We start from the raw sequence: 26,273 nt of genomic DNA on the forward strand, positions 1-26,273 counted from the left end.
AAATAAAGCCAAGGTAACACTCATTTTACATACAGCGCACAGTGAAAATGACATGAATATGACAGTGGGCAACTGCATAAAGCGCAGCATAATTTTAAATCACTAGTTTAAAGTTTGTTGATCGCGCATCTCCAGTGAAGCTGAACTCTCCCTCCTGTCAGCATTCAATTTGCACGGATCGACCGTCACCCAGAGAACACGCGATCATGCAGGATACAAATGCACACTTCACAAGATCTCAACTAGATTCGACTAAGTCTGCAAGGTTTGTGAAATTAAATGCTCATTAGTCATTCAAAGATTTGTTTAAATGATATAAATGCGTGTTTGCTGAATGCTGATGGAAAATTAGAAAGTATTATAATGTTTGCCTTTCTATTACTAATAATATTAAAGCAATCGTTATAATACTTTTTTGTATACATTTTAATTCATTTGTTTAACAGTTCTATCTGATTATTAGATAGACTTATATCCATATTAGACAGAACTGAACGACAACAATGCACAAGAGGGAGAATGTGAGCAGTGTGCGCTCAGGGGCTGCGGCTGCCGTTCTCGAACATATCGGCCAAACAGAAAAACTTATCGGCCGATGCCGATATTTAAAAAATGCCAAATATTAGCCGATATATCGGCCTTGGCGATATATCAGTCGACCACTTTTTAAAACCCACTTTTCCTAAAAATTCTAAAGCTAAAATATGGATTGACTTGATTAAAAACCTTTTCATGTGTATCAACAGAATAAAACAATTTTCTCAGAGGAGTAGATATATTTCAATCCCATGAGTGACTGACTGAATTTTTATTTTTTGGTGAACCATCCCTTTACGGAGTACAACAGTCGGGTTCCAGAAGTAAAAATTCCATGTATTTTCTCCATAAGGGAATTCATATTTTATGCTAACTTTTTATGATAAATTCCTGGTGAAAAACTACATTACCAATGATTCTGTTAAGAAATCGCCATCAGAAAATAGTAAATCACATCAAAAGAACTCTATAGCACCCTCATACTCCCAATGAAGCACCGTGAATGGAAAAAAGTCTTTCTCCGTAAGCTTTGAAAATATTTACATTTTATACAAGTTAAATCATAAGTTTATTTATTCGGTGAGTAGCTTTGTAATAGGCAGGAAGATGTACAGTCTTCTGCTCATTATAAAGACTCTACCTTACATTTCAGCCAAGTACGTTTGGTTGAGTGTGTGGTTTTGCTCCGTCTTGTTGTTATAGTACTCACCTTCCTCTGGTAGAGCTCCTCTGGTGTGGTGGACCTCAGGCTGACCAGGCGGTAGTCCTTGATAACAATGCGTGGCCGTTTTCGGGGAGGGGTGAAGCGTTCCATCTCAGTCACGTAGTACAGGCCCTGCTTCACAAATCCGAAATATCTTTATGAGGACTCTTTGTCTGAGTCGGAGTCATCATCTCCATCGTCCTCTTCACCCGTCACGCTGCTCTCCAGACGAGAGCGCTTATGGGCCAGCTTTACCTCACACTGAGAGGACAGAGAGAGATTGAAGGAGAGAGATTAAGAAGATTTGGTTGGCTGACTCGAGAACAATGAAAAGTTAATGGAACTTTCTGGAACAATTTTTCGACTATTTAAAAGAAAAAAAAAGAAAAAAACAAGATTGGATGATTTAAAATATCGACTTGGAAGACTAACAAACATCGTTTACGCAGGACACAAACATATTTTCCTGGCAGTACCTGTTTGTTTCTCTCTCTCACACACTGAAAAATCTATCAAACAAACTTCACACAGTCGACACCGCACCTGTGTGCTGCATTTCCCTAAGGAGTGAGGAAACCGTCAGCCGAACATACAGCCAGAATAAAAACCGACATCTCTCTCATGTTCTCACTTTCCTTCTTTTCTCATCCCTCTGTACTCCCCTCCAGGTTCACATCTCTCTAGCTGTGAGAGCTTTACATCAATGGTAAGCACCAAAAAACAATGAGGTGGAGATGGAAGAGATGAGATTTTTTCATCTCTGAGTATGAGGGGCAGTAAAGCACTTTTATGATGATGGCCTAAAGATAGAGAGAGAGAGTGTCTGAATAACACGACTTCCTTTACAGAAGTAATTACTGTCATCAGCAGCTATGAATGAAAGACAACGTTCTGGAGGGAGAAGTGTGTTGTCTCTAGGGCTTAAAATAATACATTTTTCTTTTGACAATATTATATTATTGTTTAAAAGTTTGGGGTCAAAAGTTTACGCTTACTAGGGCTGCATTTATTTGATCAAAAACACAGTAAAAACCTTAAAAAAAAACTAAAATACCCATTTTCAATACATTTTAAAGGCAAAGCTGAACTTTCAAACTTTTAGCAGTCATATTCCAGTCTTCAGTGTCACATGATCCTTCAGAAATCATTCTAATATGCTGACCTGGTGATCAAGAAATATTTCGCATTTTTTACAATGTTGAAAACAGTTCTGCTTAATAATTTTGTGGAAACCATGATAATTTTTTGTAGGATCTTTGATGAATAGAAAGCTAAAAAGAATATATATATATACTTTTTTTTTCTTTTTTTTTTTTTTTACGAAGTCATTACAGTCACTTTTTATGCATGCTTGCTAAATAAAAGTATTAATCTTTCCAAAAAAACTCTTACCGGCCACACAATTTTAAACAAATATATTATATTAATAAATGAAAAATGTCACAGGATTTTGAGTCCATTAACTGGAGAGTAATAATTTTTTGGAAATCATTTAAATATATTACTCTACAGAGACACTCATTTAAACTAGCAAGACCAGGAAGGATCATAAAATAGAGAATTATGATGTTTTCGTGAAACCTAATGGCCAATTAAAAAGCAATATTCATTATGTTTCTTAAATTTTCTACTGTCACCAAAATCATCACAAATGTCAATAATATTCAATATTCACTGATGAAAACTGATACACATACAAAAGACACACCTCCAAACTGAGGAAGCCCCCATCACGGGCTGAGGTGACTCATGGCGAGGTTTCAAACCACTCGCAGGACTTGCCAAGTAAGTTTTTTAATGTGCGCACAGAGGAGACAGTGAGGGCCCCAGAACAGCGGGCTAAAATCAAAGCAGTCTCACTCCACCAGCTCACATCTAGCAGAAACCGGTACTGCTCCTTATCTGAGAAGAGAGACAGAGAAAGAGACAGGTGTTGAGGAAGACAAGACAGAAAAACAATCTAAATATCATAAATAAAACATTTCACAGACATTCATTCATTTAAAAGTCACCATTCCACAGCTAAACAGGATAGATGATTTAGAAACATCATTTTCAAAGAGAAAACGGAGAAGAAAGCACAAACCGAGGACAAGCAGACAGACAAGCTTTATGAAAACGTGTGATCTAAACCCACAATCAAAATGTCACTGCCTGAATTTAACGTCTCTCCATGAAGACACAAGACGCAGGGCTTTATTAAAGCATTCTTCTCCCTCCCACCACCTCTGTCTGGACTACATAATTAATAGCGCTAGGTAAGTGTAGGAGTAGATACACATCTAAAGTTGAGGGTCTGGCTACCTTTTATCTTCTTTCTCTTCTCCAGCGAAGTCTTCCATTCCGGGTTGATCTCGTCAAATCCCGGCTAAATGAAAGAGAGAACAAGTAGGAGAGTGTAAAAAAGGATAGCTAGGGGTGTGTTTTTTTTTCTGAAGTGACAGCACGCATGCTGAACAGAAAGTGGTGGGCAAATCAGTGGAACATAGCAGCATGACATCGGAAATTTGAACTTCAAGTGCCACAAAGAGAGACACACAAGCACGTATACGCAAGAACAAACAAATCATCTTATGACATATTGCTGAAAGGTGAGTTCATTTCTAGCTGTGCCATAGAAAGTGATATTAAAGCTGAAGTGTATTACTTTTCCATTTTGAAATATTTTCTTCTACCCAGTTTTGATTGTTAAAGTTTTACACAATGGAATGTTGAAAAATAGAAAGAAAAATATTTTTTTAAATGATATACACTCACATGGTATGAAGACCCCAGTCATATCAGTAATCAAAAGCCAATTTATTCTTTATGGAGAGGGTCACCTCATGGAGGCAGCCATATTGAAATCACATTACCAACTAAATACATCTTATTTTTATCTACGTAATTCTTCTTATTGGACACTTGTAAATAATCATGACTGTTTTTTTGTGTAAAGCTACATGCAGAACACTAGGGATAGATTCTAGATATAGAGATTCTCGAACAAGAAAAAATGTAGAGCAGGACTTGATTTTGTCCATCAGCAACTGACTGGATTGTTGAATTGTTGTTATTTGCTAATTGCTGCAATAATTATGTGAGTGACAGGTTGTTTGAAAGCGCACATGTCATGCCAGTGCACATGTCATCAGACAAGAGACAAAATTATGTGTTTTGATTTCATGGTAACTTTAATATGCAGAGTCAACTAGTGGCGCTTTTCCACTGTGTGGTACGACTCGGCTCAGCAAGGCACGGCTCGGTTTGCGTTTCCACTGCAGTTTAGTATCGCTTTAGAGTGGGCGGGATTATTCACATGTCGTTATAGCTGCGCCGCCTCTACTGCCGCGACTCCTGAAAAACTTTTTCATTCCGCGTTGCCCCATCAAACTCTCGCTGGATTCGCTCCTCTGCTATCAACGAGAGGAGCGTCTGTACTTCCTCAACAGACAACGAAACAGCCACTTTTTGGTTGTTAAAAAAAGGTGCGCTCGTTCAAAACAGTTGCGTTCGATCCTTCGCTGGCTGTGCTGGTTTAAATCTAGCGTCGCAAGTTTGTGTCACAAGTTCAGTGACGCAGGTAGTGACGATTCTCTCCGGCCAATCCGTGATCAGCAGAGTTTACACGTTACGTTTTGGTAACGGTATGGTTCACTTGCATAGTTGCCAAGTCCGCGTATTATCCGCAACTTTGGGCTTCTTTTTTAAAGGGGTGGTTGATTGCGATTTCAATCAATTTGCTTTTTTTTACGTTAGTTAGTGTGTAATGTTGCTGTTTGAGCATAAACAATATCTGCAAAGTTATGAAGCTGAAAGTTCAATGCAAACGGAGATGTCGTCTTTTAAAATTCTGGCAGTTTAATGCTTACAAAAACGGCTGGTAGGGACTACAACGAGTTACTTCCCGGGTTCATGACATCACAAACCCAGATAAACCCCGCCCTCAGGAAAAGGCAGCAAAGGGGGCGAGGCCATGCTGCGCTGCTTTAGAGAAGAGGAAGAGAAAACTAGAGGTGCACGTAAAAATCTATTCATATATGAATCGCGATTCTGTCTTTTAACGATTCTAATGGATTCACAAGATTCAAAATCAATATTCTAAAGCAGCGGTTCTTAATACTGTTCCTCGCGTCACCTGCTCGGCCTCTCTCTCTCTCATTCAGATCATCAGCTCAGTTCTGTTCCATTTATACACTTATTTTCACATAGCAATGAGAAGCGTTATACGCGTGCAGTTGCCGTACTGTATTAAAGCTTTAATCAGGACAAACCCCTATATTAAAAGCTAACATAAGCAGTAGAATTTACAAATAACAGCGTATCTAAAAGTATGAGACAACAACAAACAAAAAACATAGGCCTACCATTAAAAGCCGCGCTTGGACAGGTTCTGCACGATCCTCTTCAATAATATCCTCTGCTTCTCAATCGGCTCAAACTGATAAGCGATATTAATGACACCGTTGTTTACAATACAACCGGAGCACATGCCGCCGAGGTGAGGGGCGGGATGTTTAGACGCTCACTAGACGCGGTTTAGCCAATCACAACGCACTGGGATAGCTAACCAATCAGAGCCCATCGCCTATTTCTGAGGCCGGGGCTTCATAAAAACAGGAAAAGATCAACCTGTTTCTCAGAGAAGGGAGAGAGCGGTGTGAAATAAAGGTAAATTATGTGATGTAATTATGTAAAACGAAGCATTAACACATGTTAGACTGCACCCCATAAACACAAAAAAGCCAGTGAACCACCCCTTTAAAAAAGTTGCTTGAAAAAATCCCAGGTTTTTTGGGCTTATTTAAAAAAAATATGGTTGCTTGTTAGGGAAATCTGACAAGCAACTTCGTTTCTTTATTTATGTTCGCCGTATTCTCCAGTGCACTGAATGACACTCTGTCTGCTCGCAGTTAATAGTCAACCAGTGCAATAATATAAGTGCTGCAACATAATTTGCCAAATGTTCCGCCCCCTCCTTGGAGAAAATCACGTTCAAAAAGAAGGCACGTGATGCTATAATCCAAGCGATGATAGAAGTAGACGTAGAGGAGTGGGATGACTTTCTTTTAACCCATTTTAAATTTTTTACAATGTTTTTGTAATGTATTAATTATCACGGGCTGTAATAAAAAACAAGTAGTCCTATACTAATACTAAGAGTAAATATGGTTCGAATAGCCTATATTTTAAATATGTGGCTATGTTACAGCTCCTCTTTGAAGCTCTTGTGTTTTTCTCCTTTTCCATCTCTTCAATAATATTCTGCACACAGGTGATTGGAGATGAGTTTTGTTCTCATTTTTGTTGCAGTTTGCTGATTTTTGTAAAATAGCTTCTGTTTTTGCTTTTCAGATAAAAGAGTGGTTTCAGTTTAATATGTTGCAGGCTCATTTATTGGTAATAAATAGTTGATAATAAATAATATTGATGATAATAAATCATCAAAAAAATATTGGGCTTGTTTTTGAAGCAGCGGTTGCTTATTTGTCTCGCGAGAGTTGGCAACAGTGTTCACTTGTAACCTCAATCGAGGTGGTACTAAAAAAAAAAAAAAAAAGTACCAGGTACCGTACCCAGTGGAAAACCCCCCAAAAGTGAACCGTACCGTGGTAGCCATTGTATATTGATTGCCCTGAAGAGTGTAAACACTGTAGTGCTTTCAAAACATTGCTTTGTTTGATTGAGAATCCCAAACAGTCCTGCACGGCAACATTAGCTCAACCAATGGTGTGAGTCTGGGGGCGTGACTATCTGATTTCCTGACCAAAGACAGGCAAGCAAAATGTTCAAGAAACCGGTTTAAAAACGGTCATGATTTTTTCAATTACACTGATTGGAACAGTGGCGTAGCAATGCATACACTTCAGCTTGAACACACACACACACACACACACACACACACACACACACAGAGTGATTTTATTACTTGTTCCTCTTGTTTCCAGCTGCCTCTCAGTTTGAATGATGGAATATCCCAGAGACTGAGACTGCCAGAGAAGTGGATCACAGCCAGCACTGTGCCATCAGGAGACAGACTCATTCGGAACACGCCATCCTGAGTAAACATACACGTTCAATTAGGCAGTACACTATTTATTCAGAGTTCTTAGCAGAATGAAATTGAGCTTTGGCTTTTCATTTTATATGCTGTCATACTGGCCCAGAGAGACAGGCAAGAAAATGGCATGCAAAGAAAATATTGAGTGAGCGACACAAAAACTTCACTGAGGTGAGTCACCTGTTCACTGTTATGCCTGGAGAAAAGTCGAAAGCTGGGCATCCTGAAGAATCCTCGCCTCTGGGACAACAAAAGTGACAAATGATGATTCATAACTTCCTTCATGAATATCATGGATGCATTTACATAATAAAATTTGTTGTACTCTCACTCATTCCTGTTTAAAAATGCAGGTTAAACTGCTAGCTGGTATTTAACTGCAACAAAGCAGCTACCAGCTGGTCATACTAGCTTAAGGTTATCAAGGTGGTTTCTGGAACATGCTAGCTGGTAACTAAAATGGACCACTTAGAAACCAAAAAGATACATTGAACAGATTTGATTTACCCATAAACTTTTATTCACATGCAAACACACATACATAAGAGTACATCAAATATAGTAAACAGAATGTCGACCATGTGTCACGCTTAAACAAACCTCGCTGGTTCTCATGCTTCATGCACACGTTTGAGCTTTTTGAGTTTACCATATGTCATATCAATAAGCACAGCAATCATATCTCTTCATAAGAACAGGTTTAAACCGCTTGATTTTGTTTGTTTGTTTTATTTTCTTCTTAACGCCATTCCAGCATCTATGGCTATATTCATGGCTAGAACCAGTTAATCCATACACAAGTCTGTCTACACACAAGTTGGGGGTGACAATTTAGAATCAACCACTTGATTCATATGAATTAATTTAATGAAGCCTTTATGGGTTTCTTTGGATCTTCAAAGTTTTGGTTACCTGGATTTTCAATAGAAGGACGGATACCTTTCAGGCTTAATTAAAAATAACTTAATTTGTGATTCAAAGATTAAACATATGTTTGGAATGACCTGAGGATGAGTAAATGATGACAGAATTTGAATTTTTGGGTGAACTATCCCTTTAAAATCAAAAGTGATGCTCTTCAGAGGATGCTTTTTAGTCTTTCACAGGCCTCTCAGCAACATGTTTAAGGTGGGTGAGAGATAATGATGGTTTTCAAACTGAATACCCACCATGATTTCTTACACAATCAGTATAAATAATTGAACATTAATCACCAGTTCAATCAGAAGTCATTGGGTCTGTAGGAGCGAATAAACAGCTAGAAGCTTCAGTACTAAAGTGGTTATTAAGCCTACAATGCAGCTTCCAGAGCTCACTACATAAAACCTTTACCTAACCTCAGAAAACCAGAAATGAGCCTGTGTTTTCAGGTTTGTGAAATACTGTGATGTGAGAATGTATGATTGTGTATTCTGAGCAGCAGTCAGTGCAGAAGTGGCTTTACTCCTTGAAATATCTGTTTCTTAAGGGGTAGAGCAGCCCATACAAACTACTACTATATATGAACTACTAGAGTTTTTGTACCCTTCTCATAAAATCCAATACAAAAGCAAGCACTGAACACACTTGGAGTTGGGGATTTGTCAAGGAGAAATGTGCTAATAGTTTTGCAAAGTGACCAAACTTTGGATTTTCTTCTGGCAGCCGATAAAAAAAAGCAATAACCCAAGTAATGCATAAGGACCAGAATACCATAAAGACTGTAGGCTCTTTTGACCTGCAAGCATCCCCCTAGTAACTACCCAGATGCCCAACCACATTGCTACAAGCTAACAATAACTTAGACCTTTAAGTAACACCTTAGTAACCACTCATAACACCACAGCAATACCCCAGAAAACATTTTGCAACCTGCTAACCACTCAAAATACTTTAGCAAAAACACATGAATCAATAAGCAACACTGAGGCATCCAGCCCCTAGCCATGCCCCCACAACCACTCAAAAAACCCCATCGATGCCCAAGCAACCAGCAACTTAGCTAAATATCTGGGTATTAGTTGGGTAAATGTACAGTACAAAGGAGACTTCATCAAATATATTTTTTTGCATTCCCATTTGCTCAAATAGCAAAAGAAAAACTCCAAGGAGAGGAGAGAATGATGTCAAATTTGTCACTTCCGCAACCGTGGTAGAAACACCCTCACAGCAGCGCCAAATCGTTTTTTGTAATTTGATGCAAAAGTAATGTAATACAAAGTATAGTGTTAAATAATAGGACTGGGCGATATAGCTCAAAAATTTATCAACAATATAATGTTTTATATCATTCGGTATCGATAATTATTGACATTTTTATAAACTTTTTTTTTTTAAACAAAAAGCAATAGAACTTTTTTTCTTTTTTTCATTTAACCACTGTATTTATAATTAACACAATTTATTGATACAAACAACAAATATCTTTTGTTTTAACAATCAAACACAATAAAAATTAAACAAATATCTAATTTCTAATGTTTTATATGCAGATTAAATAGGTCTTTATTGTATAGGTCTAATTGTTTCCCGAGGCCACAGGAAGGCGCAATAAGCAAAATAATGCAGCGCATTTAGCAAGTAACTCTATTTAAAAAAACATGCATTTCGTCTAAATTAACTCATAAAAATCTAATATAATTTCATTAATTGCATAAACAATTATGAACAAAACAGCATCATGTATTTATGCATTGCTTAATCCAAAGAGCCGAAGCACCCATCACGCAGATTGCATTTAAAAACATATGAAACGCAGTGAAAAGGAATAAACCTACACAAATTTGTGACGTGTTTTCTAAAAGTTTAAACTGTTTTAACTTTACATGGATTTCTATACATCTCTTCTGTGAGATGCGAGTGCAGCAGTCATATTTGTCCGTCTAAAAAATGCACTGAATATGCGTTCTGTGTGAATGGCTTGGTTTTGGTTTTAACCCATTCAAGATCTTCTTCGCATTGAGCTTCTATATTTCTCTAATATTCTGAATGCATAACACAGCAGCGGCGCGTCTCGTGGGCTAGACTAACAAAACATTAAAATGCAACAACATCACTTACATCATTATCACCGCATCTCGTGCGCCACTGATGACGCTCCCTAATGCACACCTAACATTCAAATGCAAATGTTTATTTTAAATTTGACTAATATTCATTCTTTATTCATAATTTCCTCATCACAGCAGGCACAGCACTCAATTCAACATGTGTTCATGTTTGTGTGTGCTGTCTGCGTCACTCATAGTACGTGCCTATATCGTGCGCTATATCGAACATTTTTTATATCGATATCGAAGAAGGTGTAGCGTCGATAAATATTGATACCGTTTTATCACCCAGGCCTATTAATATACTTTTTTTTTTTTTATAAATGCATGTTGAAATGCATCACAGTCTGTGAACAAACACTCAGAACAATTTAGCATGTGCAGAGCAACACTTGGCAAACAACCACAACACCCTAACATAATTTGTTTTAGAAAATATTAAAAACTCAGTTAAAGCTCCACTACTTTAGTCTTTTTTTCTCAGTGGGAAACTAGTAAGATCAAAGATCCAAACCATGATCAGAGACCTGATACGCCCAAGATTCTTTTTGGTGAAAGAGTGCATGTCATGGATGCTGCATCATCAGTATTCAGTACATAAATATTCCCTTACATGTCTAAACTCAGACTCACCGCACTGATGTCATCCTCATAACTGATGACCTGTTTATAGCGAGGTGACCCTGACAACACCCTCCACGCTGTGATCCCGCAGCGGCTCGCCCTGGACACATCACTGTCTCCAGACTCACACCCTCCCACCAGCAGCAACCTGAGGAACACACAAACACATCAGCAGCATGAATCCGGGTAAAACAGACACACACACACAGCACCTCAGTCTGCTTATGAGGCTGAATAGTCCTTGAGGGGCTGATGAAACAGGAAAGGGATCTGATCTGATCTACGCATGTGAACAGCACATACAAACACACACACCTCTACACACTATATATAAAGACTGCCCCCATGTGGCAGCTAAAATCCTAAATATTTTCTTATTAAACAAATCAATAAGTGATGCCTAAAACACAAGCCAGAGAGGATTTCAGTTCAAACATGTATAGTGGGAATAACACAAATCACAAATGTGTGATCCAAAGATTGCCTGATGATTTTGTGTTCACTTTTAGAGAAAAACATCCCTCTGACAGTCTCACACACACAAGAAAAACAGCTTCTAGATGGGGGTCTCACCTGTGGCCAGGATGATATATTGCTGTGGTAATGCCATTAGAATAGTGGGCAGAGAAACTGAAGGTGTGATTCTCTTGAAAACCCTGATTGGTTCCAACACTGAGAGCAATACAGGAACAGGAAATCAATGTATCAACATTATAATAGCCAGATGAATAAAACCTGTGGTTCAAGTTGTGTCAAATGTGGCTGCCCTGCCAACATTTTTACTGGTCCCAATTAAAGAATAGAATAGAATTTTAAAATAAAATAAAAAGGGACTCATGTAAAATGTTGCCAGGAATAAACATTTATTTTTCCATTTAATGTTAGCCCTTCAAAAACAAAAATCAATAAAAAATTTAAATACAATAATGACTTGCACTGCCATAATTTTTACTGGTCCGAATAAAAAAAATAAAAAAAATAATAATAAAAATTTGATTTATATATATATATATATATATACTGTACAATTTTGCAGTTATATAATGTAACTCCATTACACACTTTAATGGAAAACAACAGCATATGGTGCAAAACATTACCTCATCGCTCTCAGTAGGCTAAATAAATGTTGCATAAGTGAAAACCAATGTTAAGTTTGACATTATATATATGATCAAAAAAGCAATAGTAAGGGTACTGCAGGGTACCATGTTGAAAATTTACACAGTTAATTTAGCGCAATTACAGTAAGATATGTGCATTGCTTAGCTGTCTTGATTAGAGTGGCAACTGAAGTTTGAATGGTTTTAGACAAATACAATCTAAAGTCATTTGTTGAGTTTCATAATGGTTTCCTTTTGAACGCTTTTGAAAGCACCATTTTGTCCAATGTTAGTCCAAAATTTCTAAATGACTTTGAAAACTTCCTCAAAGTAATGCAACTGCAAACACTTCCATTCAACAACATGAGGGAGAGAACAAGAAAAAGCTTTACTCTGAGCTTCAAAGCCAAGTTTTTGAGGAGAATGAAGTAGACTTTTTCATCTGCCATTACTCCCGCAAACAGACGATGGAAACTTTGAAAACTTGAGCTGACTGATTAAACAAAGAATTACAAATTGGAAACTGCAGGCAATTTCATTAATACTCAAAGCTAAGCCTCCCCCTCAGAACAGAGATAAACAAAAGACGCAGGCTTTTGGGTTTAGTTGCAGAATATCTGGCCCTGAAAGAGTCAGAGGGAATTAGGTTAGAGAGGATCGGCAAGTATCTGAATCATCAGAATCTTCTCTGGTGGTCTTGTTCCAATATCCTTCAACATTTTAACCATGTATTACGACACAAATACTCTACTATCTAACATCCCATAACACTCCTTAAAGACAGTGAGAAGGATTAACGCTTTCTTATCCTGCCATGTCCTCCCAAGCTCTTGATGATTGGCACAAAGTCTGGCCCCCATTGCAACTATGATTTAAATACCGGGCTAAAAAAATGGCATAAGCCCATCCATTAAGATTCTAGCTTGCCATGTTGGCAAACTCTTGCCATTTTTGTCAGCAGCATGCATCAGATGGTCCTTGACAATGTTATCTAAAGATTAGGCTTGAGCTTTCTCAACAAATACCCATACCCATCTGTGTTTGCATGAACAGGTTACTCTCCATTAACATTAATATTGTTTTGGATTGGTTACACTCCATCACCATTTGGATTTACATATTTTCCTTTATTTAAATATTATTAATTTCAAATAGAATTTACATTGTTGTTAAATGTATTTAAAGTCTTTAATATATATTTTAATATGTATTAAATTATATATACATATACAAAATATATACAATATTATACAAAAAACAACACATATATATATATATATATGTGTTTGATTAATTTCGCATAGTCTTTTGTGTTCTATATTCACGCTTCTTTCTTTCATTTTTTCCTCTTTCATCTTGAGGAGCAGAATGTGATGTTTTATATGTACCAGATAAATGTGTGTTCTGTGCTTTAGCCCTGATGGGAATGCTTTCCTCATCTCTTTCCCCACCCGACCCCCCGGGATTTCCGCCTATGCATGTACCTGACCAGATAACTCTTGAGCTGACCACTGTAGGTGATCACCAGCAGCTCTGCTGACCACTGGGCACTGGCGGTGTATTCCAAGAACTTCAGACCAGCTGCTGCATAGCTAAAATCCACTGGAAAGCTCATAGCCTGGAAAGACAGACAAAAAGAAAGACATCAAAAAGATGAGGTAGAGATGGAAACAGAGTTTGAAAGTGACAAAATATATGGAGTCATACAGGTCATTACACTCTCAGACTCTGGTATAGAGAGAGGGCATCTTGTGAGACTAAACTAATAGTTTCTGACAGAGAGATGGAAGAGTGTAGAGTAATGCGGGGGAGGATGAGAGCCAGCAAGAGAGAGAGAGAGAGAAAGGCCAGCGATAGACCGACTGAGACCTCACTAGCAGTGCAATCAAAAGAAACGCAGAGGGAGGGATGAGGGGGAATTTGAAAATGGTAAAAGGGGCAAGAGAGCTGCCTTTCTGATAGAGAAACTACACAGAAAATGTAATTCAAGGGCATCGGGGGCTTAGAGCTGAAGGGAACCAGAAAATGTGTTCCTTGCTTGGGCAACAGAGTGGGGAAAGGCCCCTCTCGAGAGAGGGTCAAGCCTACCCGGTATACAGACAGAGACAGAGACAGAAAAAGAGAAAGAGAATGTGAGAAGAGCCAAGCAGTGCAAAAAGCCAGAGGGCAACGCACACAAGCCTGAAATTTTGTCATTAGGAGCCAGTCATTACAGCTATCACTTATACTGAAACAGAAGAGAGTGTTCTTACTGTGCACCAAAAGTTACTGTACAAGGAAAGTGGAACCAATATCAACAGACTGAGTGTGAGAGAGAAAGAGAAAGAGAGAATAACTGTGGAAAGGACAGACAGAGAGAGAATGACAAGAGGTGAGAAATACAAAAGGTCAGTTTGAATGACATACCGGTGGAATAATGAAGAGTTCGCTGCCCATCAGGTCAAAGACTCGGACCGTACCAGTGCTGTCAGCGTATGCCAACAGAGCACAGTCATGACTCCACGCTACCCTGCGCCAGTGAGGGTTTGAATCCTTGGGTACTGCAGAAGGAAGGAGAACATAACGTTCTGTAGCACAAAATGTATTTAGATGTGATTTGGAAACTCCTGTTTAAAGGTTTGGGGTCAGTAAGATTTTTAAATGTTTTTGAAAAAAAGTCTCTTATGCTCACCAAAGCTGCATTTATTATTTGATTTTTTTTTTTTTTATGGAATTTTTTTTAAATAATTTTCTATTTGTATATATTTTAAAATGTCATTTATTCCTCTGATGGCAAACCTGAACTTTCAGCAGTCATTACTCCAGTCTTCAGTGTCACATGATCCAGAAATAATTTTAATGATTTGGTGTTCAAGAAACATTTCTGATTATTATCAATGTTGAAAATAGTTGCTTTATATTTTTGTAAAAACCGTGACTTTTTTATGGATTCATATAGTAATAGTAAGTTCAAAAAACATCCTCCACGGTCAACAGTGAGGAAAACACAGAGCGATCAGCCTTCAAACCGTTCACCACAGTCAAACAGTACCCGATTCGGTGCGGGATGAGCCCAAGGCTTTTCGATTAAAGTTCAAAAGCCCAGCGTGATAAAATCTGTATACTTAAACACTAAAGTAACACTTAAACACCAGCCGCATGATACGACAGCTTCAGGGCCTAGCAACAGTTTCATCCCCACAGCCTCCTGCAGACTACAGACCGAGACCATCCAACTAGCAATCATCAGACAAGAGGGGGTTAATAAAGCAGACCTTTGATTAAAAACATTTTGGCTTTGGTCCGAGCCGCACCGCTGAGATCAGACGCACACCGCAGCACACATCAAAGCAAGTGGTTGCCATAGCAACCTTATCATCAATCCGACCCCTGAGGTGTTGGAAACGGAAGCTGGCGATTTCTATTCAGGTAGAAATGCACAGAAATATCGGGAGAGAGAGATTCAATAATTCACAATGAACGATGGCACTTAGCAAGATAAATATCGGTAGGGGAAACGCTTAAGCAGGGTCCATAAATCACCTCTCAGCTGTTAAAAGCTAATTAATCTAAGATGAACGCCGGGGCCAATATGCTTGAATTTGTGGGATGCGCGTACTGTATGCTATCTGGGCAGATTTGCACACCGTAAATCTCATTTAAATAAAAAGAGGGGGAAAAATGCATTTTTTTGAGAATGGAAATATGCCAGGTCAGCAAAGCCACCCGGTTGAGTGTGAACTCGCTATAAAAATGTCTCCTTGAGACTGACAGCGTAAAGACCGCTGAGTCACTTTGAGCTCTCGCAACAAGAAACAAACCTGAGGGACTTGCCAATTGCATTTGGACGCAAAACAGAGCAGCCGTTCATTGTAACCAACTCATGATTTCAGTTTAGGCTGAATGCTGCTGATCTGTAATAGTTTGTGCTGGCTTGCATTCACTTATTAATTATTAACCATTTGGTGGTGACATCATATGACAGGATATGTCACGTCATCTACTTGTCAATTTTTCTATTCCTCGACCAAAAATTAATGATGACTCATACTGCACTACACAGATTTATGTTAGGGATGCATTATATATATGGGTACATTATTATTGGCTAAAAACTGATATCAATTTTGTTGTTGTTTTTTTTTTTTTTTTTTATATCAGTCAATATTGGACATTTAATGGATTACTACAATTAAATTACCTTTGCCATAATTTAACACCAAAGAATTAATAATTTAATAACACTGTTAAATGTAATCCTTATCACACCTAAAAAAAAAAAAAAAACATTTTTCATACTGTACATTATCATGTTATGATGCCTAAATTCACCTGTACCAATTATTTTGTTGACTTTTTTGTTAATTATTATTACTACTACTACTAGTATTATTATTATGTCATTTATAAGTTTTAATATCAGCCATATATTAAAATTATCAGTATTATTTATATAAATAATCTTTATGAAAGTGACGTGACATGTGGCCAAGTATGGTGACCCATACTTAGAATCTGCATTTAACCCATCCAAAGTGCACACACACAGCAGTGAACACACACACACACCGTGAACACACACCCGGAGCAGTGGGCAGCCATTTATGTCGTATTGAAGGAGGGAGAGAGCGCTGTACATTCACTCCCCCCACCTACAAACCTTTGGGTTACGAGTCCGACTCTCTAACCATTAGGCCCCGACTTCCCCTACTTTATATTTCAAATCGAAGTATCATTCACCCTAATGTCCTGCATATGTGCAACTGCAAGTAGCAAATGATGGTTCAAAGACATAACTGACAGCATAAATCAGTTTTAATTTACTAGATACATATTACTGCTTATTATTTTTCTTTCTCAACTGATGCTCTAAACTCACATTTCATTCACTAAAAGAGATTCATTTACACACAGATTACTTTTTAATGAACGACTGAGAATGTACATGCACTGACTCTTATGTGCAGTGATGAGGAAAGCATTCCCATCAGGGCTAAAGCACAGAACACACATTTATCTGGTACATATAAAACATCACATTCTGCTCCTCGAGACGAAAGAGGAAAACATGAAAGAAAGAAGCGTGAATATAGAGCACAAAAGACAATGCGAAATTAATCAAACACATCCATTACATATATTTCACACCACTGGAAATTCCGCCTTTATAGATGATATTGGCTGAATGCAAATCTCCATGAAATGAACTGAAATGAACTAAGACGGTATGAATGAAAGTGAATTGAAAGCAGACTTGCATGTCTGCAGGCCTAGTCTCTGAATGATATTGCTCATAAAATATTCAACGCAAATGTAAAGCTATAAAAATATAGAGCAGGGAAGAGAATAACAAGTAAAATAGCCTATTTAACCAAAGACTGGAAACTCAAAGTGGCAGATATCAATCTTTGAAGCAGCAATCAAAGATAGAGAGAATATATATATACACATACATACATACATACATACATATACATGATACATACATTATATATATATATATATATATATATATATATATATATATATATATATATATATATATACACACACACACACACACAATTACAATATATAGCAATATGCTGTTTATAGCAATTACATTTCTATACACAATATACATCACCTAATCAATCATTAATGAACCGCTCTAATAAGGATTATAATGGTTTTAGGTTCCAAAGCTGTATACATTTTGGGATTTTTTTTTAAGTAAAATCAAGCAATATTTGCTGGAAATGTCAAAATTCACAGAAACATCCTGTTATATGTAACTAATGTTGTTAAAAATCTGGGGAAATGGCTTGGCATAACTAAAAAACTAAATGTTTACTGTACCTTGGCATAGGAAATATGATGGATCCAAAGTCATCTCTAGCTGACCTGAAAGAGCGCAAGAAGCCCATTAGAAGTGTGTTGATAAAAACGCATGAGCGTTTTGAGTTCCCATCAGCCTCAGTAAGCAAATATAGCAGAATGTGGAGAAACTATAGATTTTTTTAGATTAAGCAATTTGAAGTTTAGAGGTTGTTTTCAGAACATCAGGCTGTGAATTACTTAGACCCTGAAGCGTGACACTTTCATTTCTGTGCGAGCGGATTAGCTGGTGCCAAGAGAAATAAATCATACCTACTGAAACTGAATTGTACATGAAAACACACATACAAATATTTAAAAACACATCATCTGCACCAAATCATCTGTCTCAGAAATAGCTTTGCTCAGCTGAACAGCACCTGAGACAAGAGTGTGAAAAATTAACCAATTACAGAAAGGGCAAACACTTCCAATCGATGTGCAGAATTACCTCATTTCCACGCATTGGTCCTGAACCACAGCCAGGAGCTTCCCATTACTGGAAGGAAAAAATAAATAAAGAAATTAAAAAAGGGGGAAAAGAAGACAGAATGACTGTGTAAGCAAACATGGGGCCAAAAATAAACATTTCTAAAACAGAGAATGTTGTCTTCCATCTGGAAATCAATAGCTAATTAAAGCTTGCCGTCTCTGCTTGTTTTGCATAACTAGATAACTGGCAGGAACAAGTAGAACAGTGAAGGAAAAAATGAGTTTGATTGAGATTACATGGCTTGCATCCAAAAACAGACGTTTAATTAAATTTGGATATCTCACAAGAACCAAAACACACAAACGAATGATTTCTTGAAAATCCAAGAAAACAGTGTTGTTGCAGTTATAATGAACCTAAAACAACTCTATACACAAAAGAGTCTAAATTAGGGGGCAAAATCCAATGCTTTTTGGTGAGAGACACAGTATGCACTTTAGCAATGCAGAGTCAATGAGGTGTGGATGATCAATATGCAGCAAATGCTGAAGCTTCAAGTGCAAAAGAGCTTTTCACATTGCAGATGAACCTGCCAAAACTTGCCTGGGAATAGACTGACTCAAACTCTCTGAAAAGCCTGTATACAGTATGTCAGATACTGGTGGTATTACCTTGTCAGCACCAACTGCCAGTTCAATTGTTTGGTTGCAAGGCGAACCAGTCCAGGTGGCAGAGTTGAACTGGAGGGGCTGAAATACAGAAAAAATACAGAAACTCACACAAACACTAACAGCTGAATAACTTGGTACTATGTTTCCTTGATATAGTAATGATAATGATATACCCTGCCATTCAAAACTTTGAGGTCAGAAAGATTTTTAAGAACTGAAAATTCAGCTTTCCCATCATAAATAACATTTTAAACTATATCAAAATAGATGATAACAGTTGTAATCATTTTTACTATACTTTTGATCAAATAAATGCAGCCTTGGTGAGCATGAGAAACTTCTTTTAAGAATATTTCACAATCTTATCGACTTTTAAAAGGTACTGTATGTGGTGTTATATCTTTATGTCTAATTATTTAAATATGGGAGAATCACTATATATTACAAATTCTAAATACGCAGCTACTGTATACTTTACTGTAAATACAAATAGAAGAGACAGCATCTCACCTGTACCAAAGGTATTGCAGAATAAACCTGAAGAGCCCTGTAAAGACACAATATTTTGATTATTATTCAATAATCTCTGTACCAAGTTAAGGCAGCAATGCAATTGTTGGGCAATGCAAACCAGCTTATACACATTTTGGATATATAATCTGTGTGTGTGCGTGTTTAACTAATACTATAAAAAATTGTCTTTGAAACAAAACTGAAAATATAAATTTTAGATTGAAAAAAAAAGAAAACCGTTGCCTTGGCAACTAACCAAAATAAATACATACTAATGTATTAAAAATGTATCAAAGTAAATGAGTGCTAAAGTTAAATAAAACTAAATTTTTAACTATTAAAAATGCTAAAGGCACATAAAAATGACTAAAAATTACCCTAAAACTCAAATTAAAACAAAATATGTTAATAAAAAAACACTAATTCAGAACTATAATTATATATAAATGACACTATAACATGAATATAATGAGCAAATCATCTAAAAATGGCAAAACAAGGCATCGTTTGAATAGAAAGTTGTTGTTGTTGTATTAAAAAATGAAGTGCATAAGTAGATCAAATATTTTTCATGTGTAAAAACAAACTTATCCCCAGAATCCCCATTTAAAACACAAATACTCTGACATAAGTAGATTTATAAACAACTTAGTTTGGACTAAAATCACTAAATAAGATGCGATTAGAATCAGGTCTTGTATTATTCAGATGGAGTTTATTTTATCTCGAGTAAACATGTCTGCCAAGTAAACATACTCATGCTGAAACACTGTTCTCTGCTAATCTGATTTGGAAAGAAACATGTCACGTTTTACCTTACTTCTGAGACATATTCTGTTTGCATTAATAAACATGGCATCTTGCAAACATTTTCAAATGTGCTGCATCTCATTTCTGCACTTCCTACCTGTTACTGCCTTTGCAACGAGTGAAGAGTTGTGTTCCTTCAGTCCACGCAGCTGAAAATAAAACACAGACAAACACGAGGTCTATGAATAATATCATAGACTGTTTTTATCAGCTGTCATCAGGCTGTTAAATGAATAGTTCTGAGCTTGAACCCGCTCCTCAAAGCTGCAGCTGGTGATTATAATTGACAATATACAGAAAAAAAGAATACATGACGAGTTGTAAATCATAATAATGATATTTATTACACAATCATATTTACAAGTAAATAAATCCTGGATGATGATGAACTTGAATACGTGGCTCAAAATAACTAACTAATTAAAGTTAATATTTTAATATCGGGTGCAAATGATCATTTGGTTAAAGAAAGAGCGTATATTTCGACAAGCCTGCGTATCTGTGTCGGGCGGCCATTCTGTGTTAGTAAGTAAATCATATAAAATATTCTCCTCCTCGTCTTCTAGAATAATATCACCTGCCATGTTTTCAATGAACTGCGCCCACATCACACTACGGCGGTCTGCGAGGTACATATGCTGATCTTTTAAATATTCCGACTAATTATTTATAGGTTGTTTTCCATAACTAAAACGTAGTTTTAATATTTTTGTCACTATAGGTGGTGAAATAAAGTTTTTATCTCTTTTGTCCATAAAAAAACAAGACCGACGGAACTGAAGTGCGAAGGCGCGATCCACACGGACCGTTGTTTTCTACGCAGCACTCTATCAGAACCAGCACAGTGAGCACACGGTACATCCGGCGGAGAGACTCGCAGGAGTTTGACACCATAGCTGTGTCTCATTTAGAAGGCTGCACCCTCCGGAGGTCGAATCCTCTGTAGGATGCATATACGAAGTGTCCTCAACCTAGAATTAAACGAGACGGCCTTCGTAGGACAGGCGGAAAAGGAAACCGGAAGTATCGCGTTGCTATGCCAACACATTTAGAGCATCGTTGCGCTCTCACACTACTTAAATGAAGGAAATTTATTTCTAAATTTGGAAAGTAATTTGAAAAAAAAAAATGCTTTTACTTGTTATATTTTGTTCAATGTTTGAGGAACTGCAGCATACACATGGCAGCGTTCGGCGGTGAGATTTACCTGTCAACAGTTTAGTAAAACTATCAGAATATGTATTTCGTTATTATATATTGAGTGTGGTTAAACTATTGGTCTTGATATCTTGTCGTTTTGAATTATAGAAATGGGAGTGATGCCTGAAATTGCACAAGCGGTGGAAGAAATGGACTGGCTGTGAGTTAGACAGTCTCTAATAGTTATTAATATACACATAATAGATGTATTAAGTTAGTTATCTGTGCATTATTAAAGTAGTTAAAGGTTTGATCCTCTCTTTCAGGTTGCCAACAGACATTCAGGCCGAATCCATTCCACTGATTCTGGGCGGAGGAGACATGGTGAGATCATTGTGTGTGTGTGTGTGTGTGTGTGTGTGTGTGTGTGTGTGTGTGAGAGAGAGAGAGAATGAATGAATGAATGAATGAGAGAGAGATCACCACCTCTGTTCTCACTTGTTTGTTTATGTTCACAGGCTGCTGAGACTGGGAGTGGAAAAACTGGAGTAAGTGTGAAGCCATTGATATTAATATGTTTTTTTCTGTGACCGTGTACTTTACCATAAAACTGTCACTGTGAGGACACGCATCAGAGCTGTATTTTATATGTAAAGGAGCAGTGAAATGTGAACACAAAATCAATGTGGTCTTGTAGGCCTTCAGTATTCCAGTCATCCAAATAGTCTATGAGACCCTTAAAGACCAGCAGGAGGGGAAGAAGGGACGCAGTGCTGTAAAGACAGGAGGAGCAGGTATTAAACCTTCATCTATATATTAGCATTCAACACATTTATGTATATAGCCGCTTTTAGTTTACATTGAAGTTCCATGGGTAAGAATTATTATAGTGTGACCATACATTTCCGTTTTTTTTTCTGTGGACAGAACTTGTTTTTGGTGGCTTGTTTTGAACACACAGTAATAGCACAGTATAATGTTGTTATTGTTGAGTAAAAAAAAAAAGCTTTAAAAATAATTCACTAATTTTAATAAAGCTAAAATAAAATATAAATATTATATTAAAAAATGTAACTTAAAAAAATTTAGTACAAATATTTAAAGCTAAATAGAAATAAAATGACAATAGCACACAAAATTATGAAAACAAACTCAAATAAAAAAAATCTAATTCAAAATACTATAATAGTATATACATTTAAATAAGATTCATTCGTCAGAAAACAATTATCTAATTTACTTGCTTGTCTGAAGTATATTGAGACTGCTATAGCAGATTGTATTTCAGAAACTACTTTTGCTGTCAAAAATTCAAGATCACATTTGGCTTTGATTTATTGATTGTTCTTTTTGGATTTCTTGTCCATTCCAGTTTTTAATAAATGGCAGATGAACCCCTATGACAGAAGTTCTGCATTTGGTAAGTGTTTAACACTTTCTTGTGAAAGGCATAACCTGGTTTGATTCTGAACTCTTCATTGTGATTCTGGAAGCTTATTTCCACTTCTTTGTTGCAACAAAATGATTATATTACATTTAGTTTTTTCTCCTTCAGCTATTGGTCCAGATGGCCTGTGCTGTCAGAGCAGAGAGGTCAAAGAGTGGCATGGCTGTCGTTCCACCAAAGCAGTCACAAAAGGTAAGAGACCACTTTTTTGTGTTTCTTTTCAAAACCAAACAATTCCTGGGAAGATTTATTCTGCTTATTTGTCTCTAGGGAAGTATTATTATGAAGTAGCCTGTTATGATCAAGGGCTGTGCAGGCTGGGCTGGTCCACTGCCGAGGCATCACTGGACTTGGGTATATTTTTGTATGACCTCATTATACTGATCTGTTTATGTCATTACTTCTGTAATAATAATAATGTTTGGTATTCTATTTTTACCTTCTCTTAGGAACGGACAAATATGGATTTGGCTTTGGGGGAACTGGAAAGAAATCTCACAACAAGCAGTTTGATAGTTACGGAGAGGTAAGGCATTATGAAGGCATTTGATTTGACTCTCAAGTTTCGGTAGATTGACCAGATTTATGCCTTTTCCAGGAGTTCACTATGCACGACACCATCGGATGCTACATAGATCTGGATAAATGCCAAGTGTCATTCTCTAAAAATGGTAAGGCTTGTTTTTAATTTAAGCCTTTGAAATGTTTTAGTGAATAATTCGATTTAATTTAATTGAGCATGTCGTCACACTATGCAGAGCTATGCTAAATTGTCATCAATATTATGTAAAATAATTTATAATATAATGTTATACACTACCTTACCAGGTCAGTAATATAAGGATGAAATAAATTGATCAAATATGGCAGTAAAAATATTTTTAGTGTTACAGAACATTTCTATTTCAAATACAAATTCTATTTCAAATGCTTTTTTTAATTCATCAAAGAATCCTGAAAAATTGTCACTGTTTACACAAAAATAATAAAATGCAAAACAGTTTCAAATAAAATATGATCAAATACAAGCTGAGCATTGAAGAAAAAAATCTTACCAGCTCCAAATTTTTGAATAGATAATAAATGTTTGGTACCATCAAACTAATTTTAATATCAGTATACCGTGCAGCCGTAATGCAAATGGAAGCCACTATAACTGATTCCTATTCGTCATTCACAGGTAATGATCTGGGTCTGGCTTTTGAGATCCCTCCACAGCTGAAAAACCAGCCCTTCTTTGCTTCCTGTGTGCTGAAGGTATCTGACATATACAAGTCTTGTTGTTGCTACGTAACAGTTCTCTTTCAAAATAGCTTTTCTTAAAATGCTTTGTCAAATGTTTATGTCAATCAAACCCAGAATGCTGAACTGAAATTCAACTTTGGTGATGAACCTTTCAAAAACCAACCTAAAGATGGATACGTGGCCGTGAACCAGGCTTCAGACGGTCATGTGGTCAAATCCAGCCAGACAGGTGAGCTTCAAACCACATTCATTTTTCACTGCCTGCAGGGCTTGTATTAATGTTTCCTTGCATTCTGTCTGTCATGTGTATTTGTCCTCAGGAAGTGCTAAAGTGAGTCAGGTCAAATCCATTTCTAACGCCCCCAGAGCTCTCATCATTGAGCCGTCTAAAGAGCTGGCTGAACAAACCCTCAATAATGTCAACCAGTTCAAGAAATAAGATGATAACCCCAAACTGAGGTGAGCTGAGAGTAACGGAGCAGCTGCAGTGAGTTTCATAATTGTAGTGTCTGTTGAGAGGGTTTGGAGTTAACTGAACATCATGATGTTTTTGCAGGGATCTTCTGATCATTGGAGGAGTGGCTGCTAAAGAACAGCTCTCCATTTTAGAAAGTGGAGTAAGTGTACAAATCTTAAACTGGGGGCATTGATTTTTTTATTTATTTTTTTATCTCAAAATATCATTTTTTGAAAATATACCAAGTTATCTTTAATGCTAAATTAAATATTCATGTTCAAAAGTTAGGGGTGAAAGATTTTTTAAAGACTTTTATTACTTAATTCTAATATTCAGCAAGGAAATATCGTTTGACAGCACTAATTTCAAATAAATACTGTTCTTTTGCACTTTATTGAACAAATGATCTATTCTGAATAAAATATTACAAAGCAGCACAACGGTTTTCAACATCAGCATATTAGAATGATTTCTGAAGGATTATGTGACACTGAGGACTGGAGTAATTGCCGCTGAAAATGTAGCTTTGACATTACAGGAATAAATTACATTTTAAAATATATTAACATAGAAAATGGGTATTTTAAATTGTAGTAATATTTCATAATTTTTTCACTTTTTTTTTCTTCTGTATTTTGATCAAATAAATGTAAACTTGGTGAGCATAAGAGACTTATGAAACATTAAAGAAACATTATGATAAACATTAAAGAAACTCCGAAACCTGACTGAAAGTTTTGAATGGTACTGTATAAAGTTAAATTAGGTAAATATTAAATTATATAGATGTAACTTCAATGTTCAAAAATGTACAATGATTATTTTGATAGCCTTTCAAAGCATTGTAACAGAGATTTCAAATACAGTGGGGGAAAAAAGTATTTAGTCAGCCACCAATTGTGCAAGTTCTCCCACTTAAAAAGATGAGAGAGGCCTGTAATTTTCATCATAGGTATACCTCAACTATGAGAGACAAAATGAGAAAAAAAATCCAGAAAATCACATTGTAGGATTTTTAAAGAATTTATTTGCAAATTATGGTGGAAAACAAGTATTTGGTCAATAACAAAATTTCATCTCAATACTTTGTTATATACCCTTTGTTGGCAATGACAGAGGTCAAACATTTTCTGTAAGTCTTCACAAGGTTTTCACACACGGTTGCTGGTATTTTGGCCCATTCCTCAAGAGCAGTAATGTTTTGGGGCTGTCGCTGGGCAACACGGATTTTCAACTCCCGCCAAAGATTTTCTATGGGGTTGAGATCTGGAGACTGGCTAGGCCACTCCAGGACCTTGAAATGCTTCTTACGAAGCCACTCCTTCGTTGCCCGGGCGGTGTGTTTGGGATCATTGTCATGCTGAAAGACCCAGCCACATTTCATCTTCAATGCCCTTGCTGATGGAAGGAGGTTTTCACTCAAAATCTCACAATACATGGCCCCATTCATTCTTTCGTTTACACAGATCAGTCGTCCTGGTCCCTTTGCAGAAAAACAGCCCCAAAGCATGATGTTTCCACCCCCATGCTTCACAGTAGGTATGGTGTTCTTTGGATGCAACTCAGCATTCTTTCTCCTCCAAACACGACAAGTTGAGTTTTTACCAAAAAGTTATATTTTGGTTTCATCTGACCATATGACATTCTCCCAATCCTCTTCTGGATCATCCAAATGCTCTCCAGCAA

The 26,273-nt window shown here is 36.8% G+C and overlaps 1 protein-coding gene, 1 long non-coding RNA gene and 1 pseudogene across 2 annotated transcripts; 1 reads left to right on the forward strand and 2 right to left on the reverse strand.

Annotated features, from left to right (window-relative positions):
• LOC107555605 (neuroblastoma-amplified sequence-like) overlaps positions 1 to 18,372 on the reverse strand; it is a 197,259-nt pseudogene extending 178,887 nt beyond the window's left edge.
• Positions 18,373 to 19,504: 1,132 nt separating this feature from the next.
• LOC107555620 (uncharacterized) lies at positions 19,505 to 20,976 on the reverse strand. The gene is made up of 3 exons (XR_001605184.1): positions 20,876 to 20,976; positions 20,396 to 20,447; positions 19,505 to 19,522 (listed from the first exon to the last, which is right to left on the reverse strand). It is a non-coding gene; the product is annotated as an uncharacterized lncRNA (long non-coding RNA).
• Positions 20,723 to 24,762, forward strand: LOC107555618 (ATP-dependent RNA helicase DDX1-like). The gene is made up of 16 exons (XM_016238473.1): positions 20,723 to 20,927; positions 21,065 to 21,190; positions 21,479 to 21,494; positions 21,607 to 21,658; positions 21,765 to 21,822; positions 21,957 to 21,986; positions 22,136 to 22,232; positions 22,811 to 22,858; positions 22,994 to 23,077; positions 23,156 to 23,239; positions 23,335 to 23,411; positions 23,484 to 23,556; positions 24,066 to 24,142; positions 24,245 to 24,359; positions 24,451 to 24,589; positions 24,687 to 24,762. The coding sequence occupies exons 3-15, from the start codon at positions 21,479 to 21,481 to the stop codon at positions 24,567 to 24,569; spliced, it is 930 nt and encodes a 309-aa protein (XP_016093959.1). The 5' UTR covers positions 20,723 to 20,927; positions 21,065 to 21,190; the 3' UTR covers positions 24,570 to 24,589; positions 24,687 to 24,762.
• Positions 24,763 to 26,273: the final 1,511 nt, after the last annotated feature.

This window comes from Sinocyclocheilus grahami, unplaced genomic scaffold (assembly GCF_001515645.1).
Source record: "Sinocyclocheilus grahami isolate Dianchi unplaced genomic scaffold, SAMN03320097.WGS_v1.1 scaffold540.1, whole genome shotgun sequence".
In the NCBI taxonomy this organism is placed as follows: domain Eukaryota; kingdom Metazoa; phylum Chordata; class Actinopteri; order Cypriniformes; family Cyprinidae; genus Sinocyclocheilus; species Sinocyclocheilus grahami.

What these genes read in the sequence shown, in the direction of transcription:
- LOC107555618 (XM_016238473.1), top strand. An exon ending in TTGCTTCCTGTGTGCTGAAG is followed by an intron (nt 24,143 to 24,244) that starts GTATCTGACATA and finishes AATCAAACCCAG; the next exon opens with AATGCTGAACTGAAATTCAA. An exon ending in GGTCAAATCCAGCCAGACAG is followed by an intron (nt 24,360 to 24,450) that starts GTGAGCTTCAAA and finishes ATTTGTCCTCAG; the next exon opens with GAAGTGCTAAAGTGAGTCAG.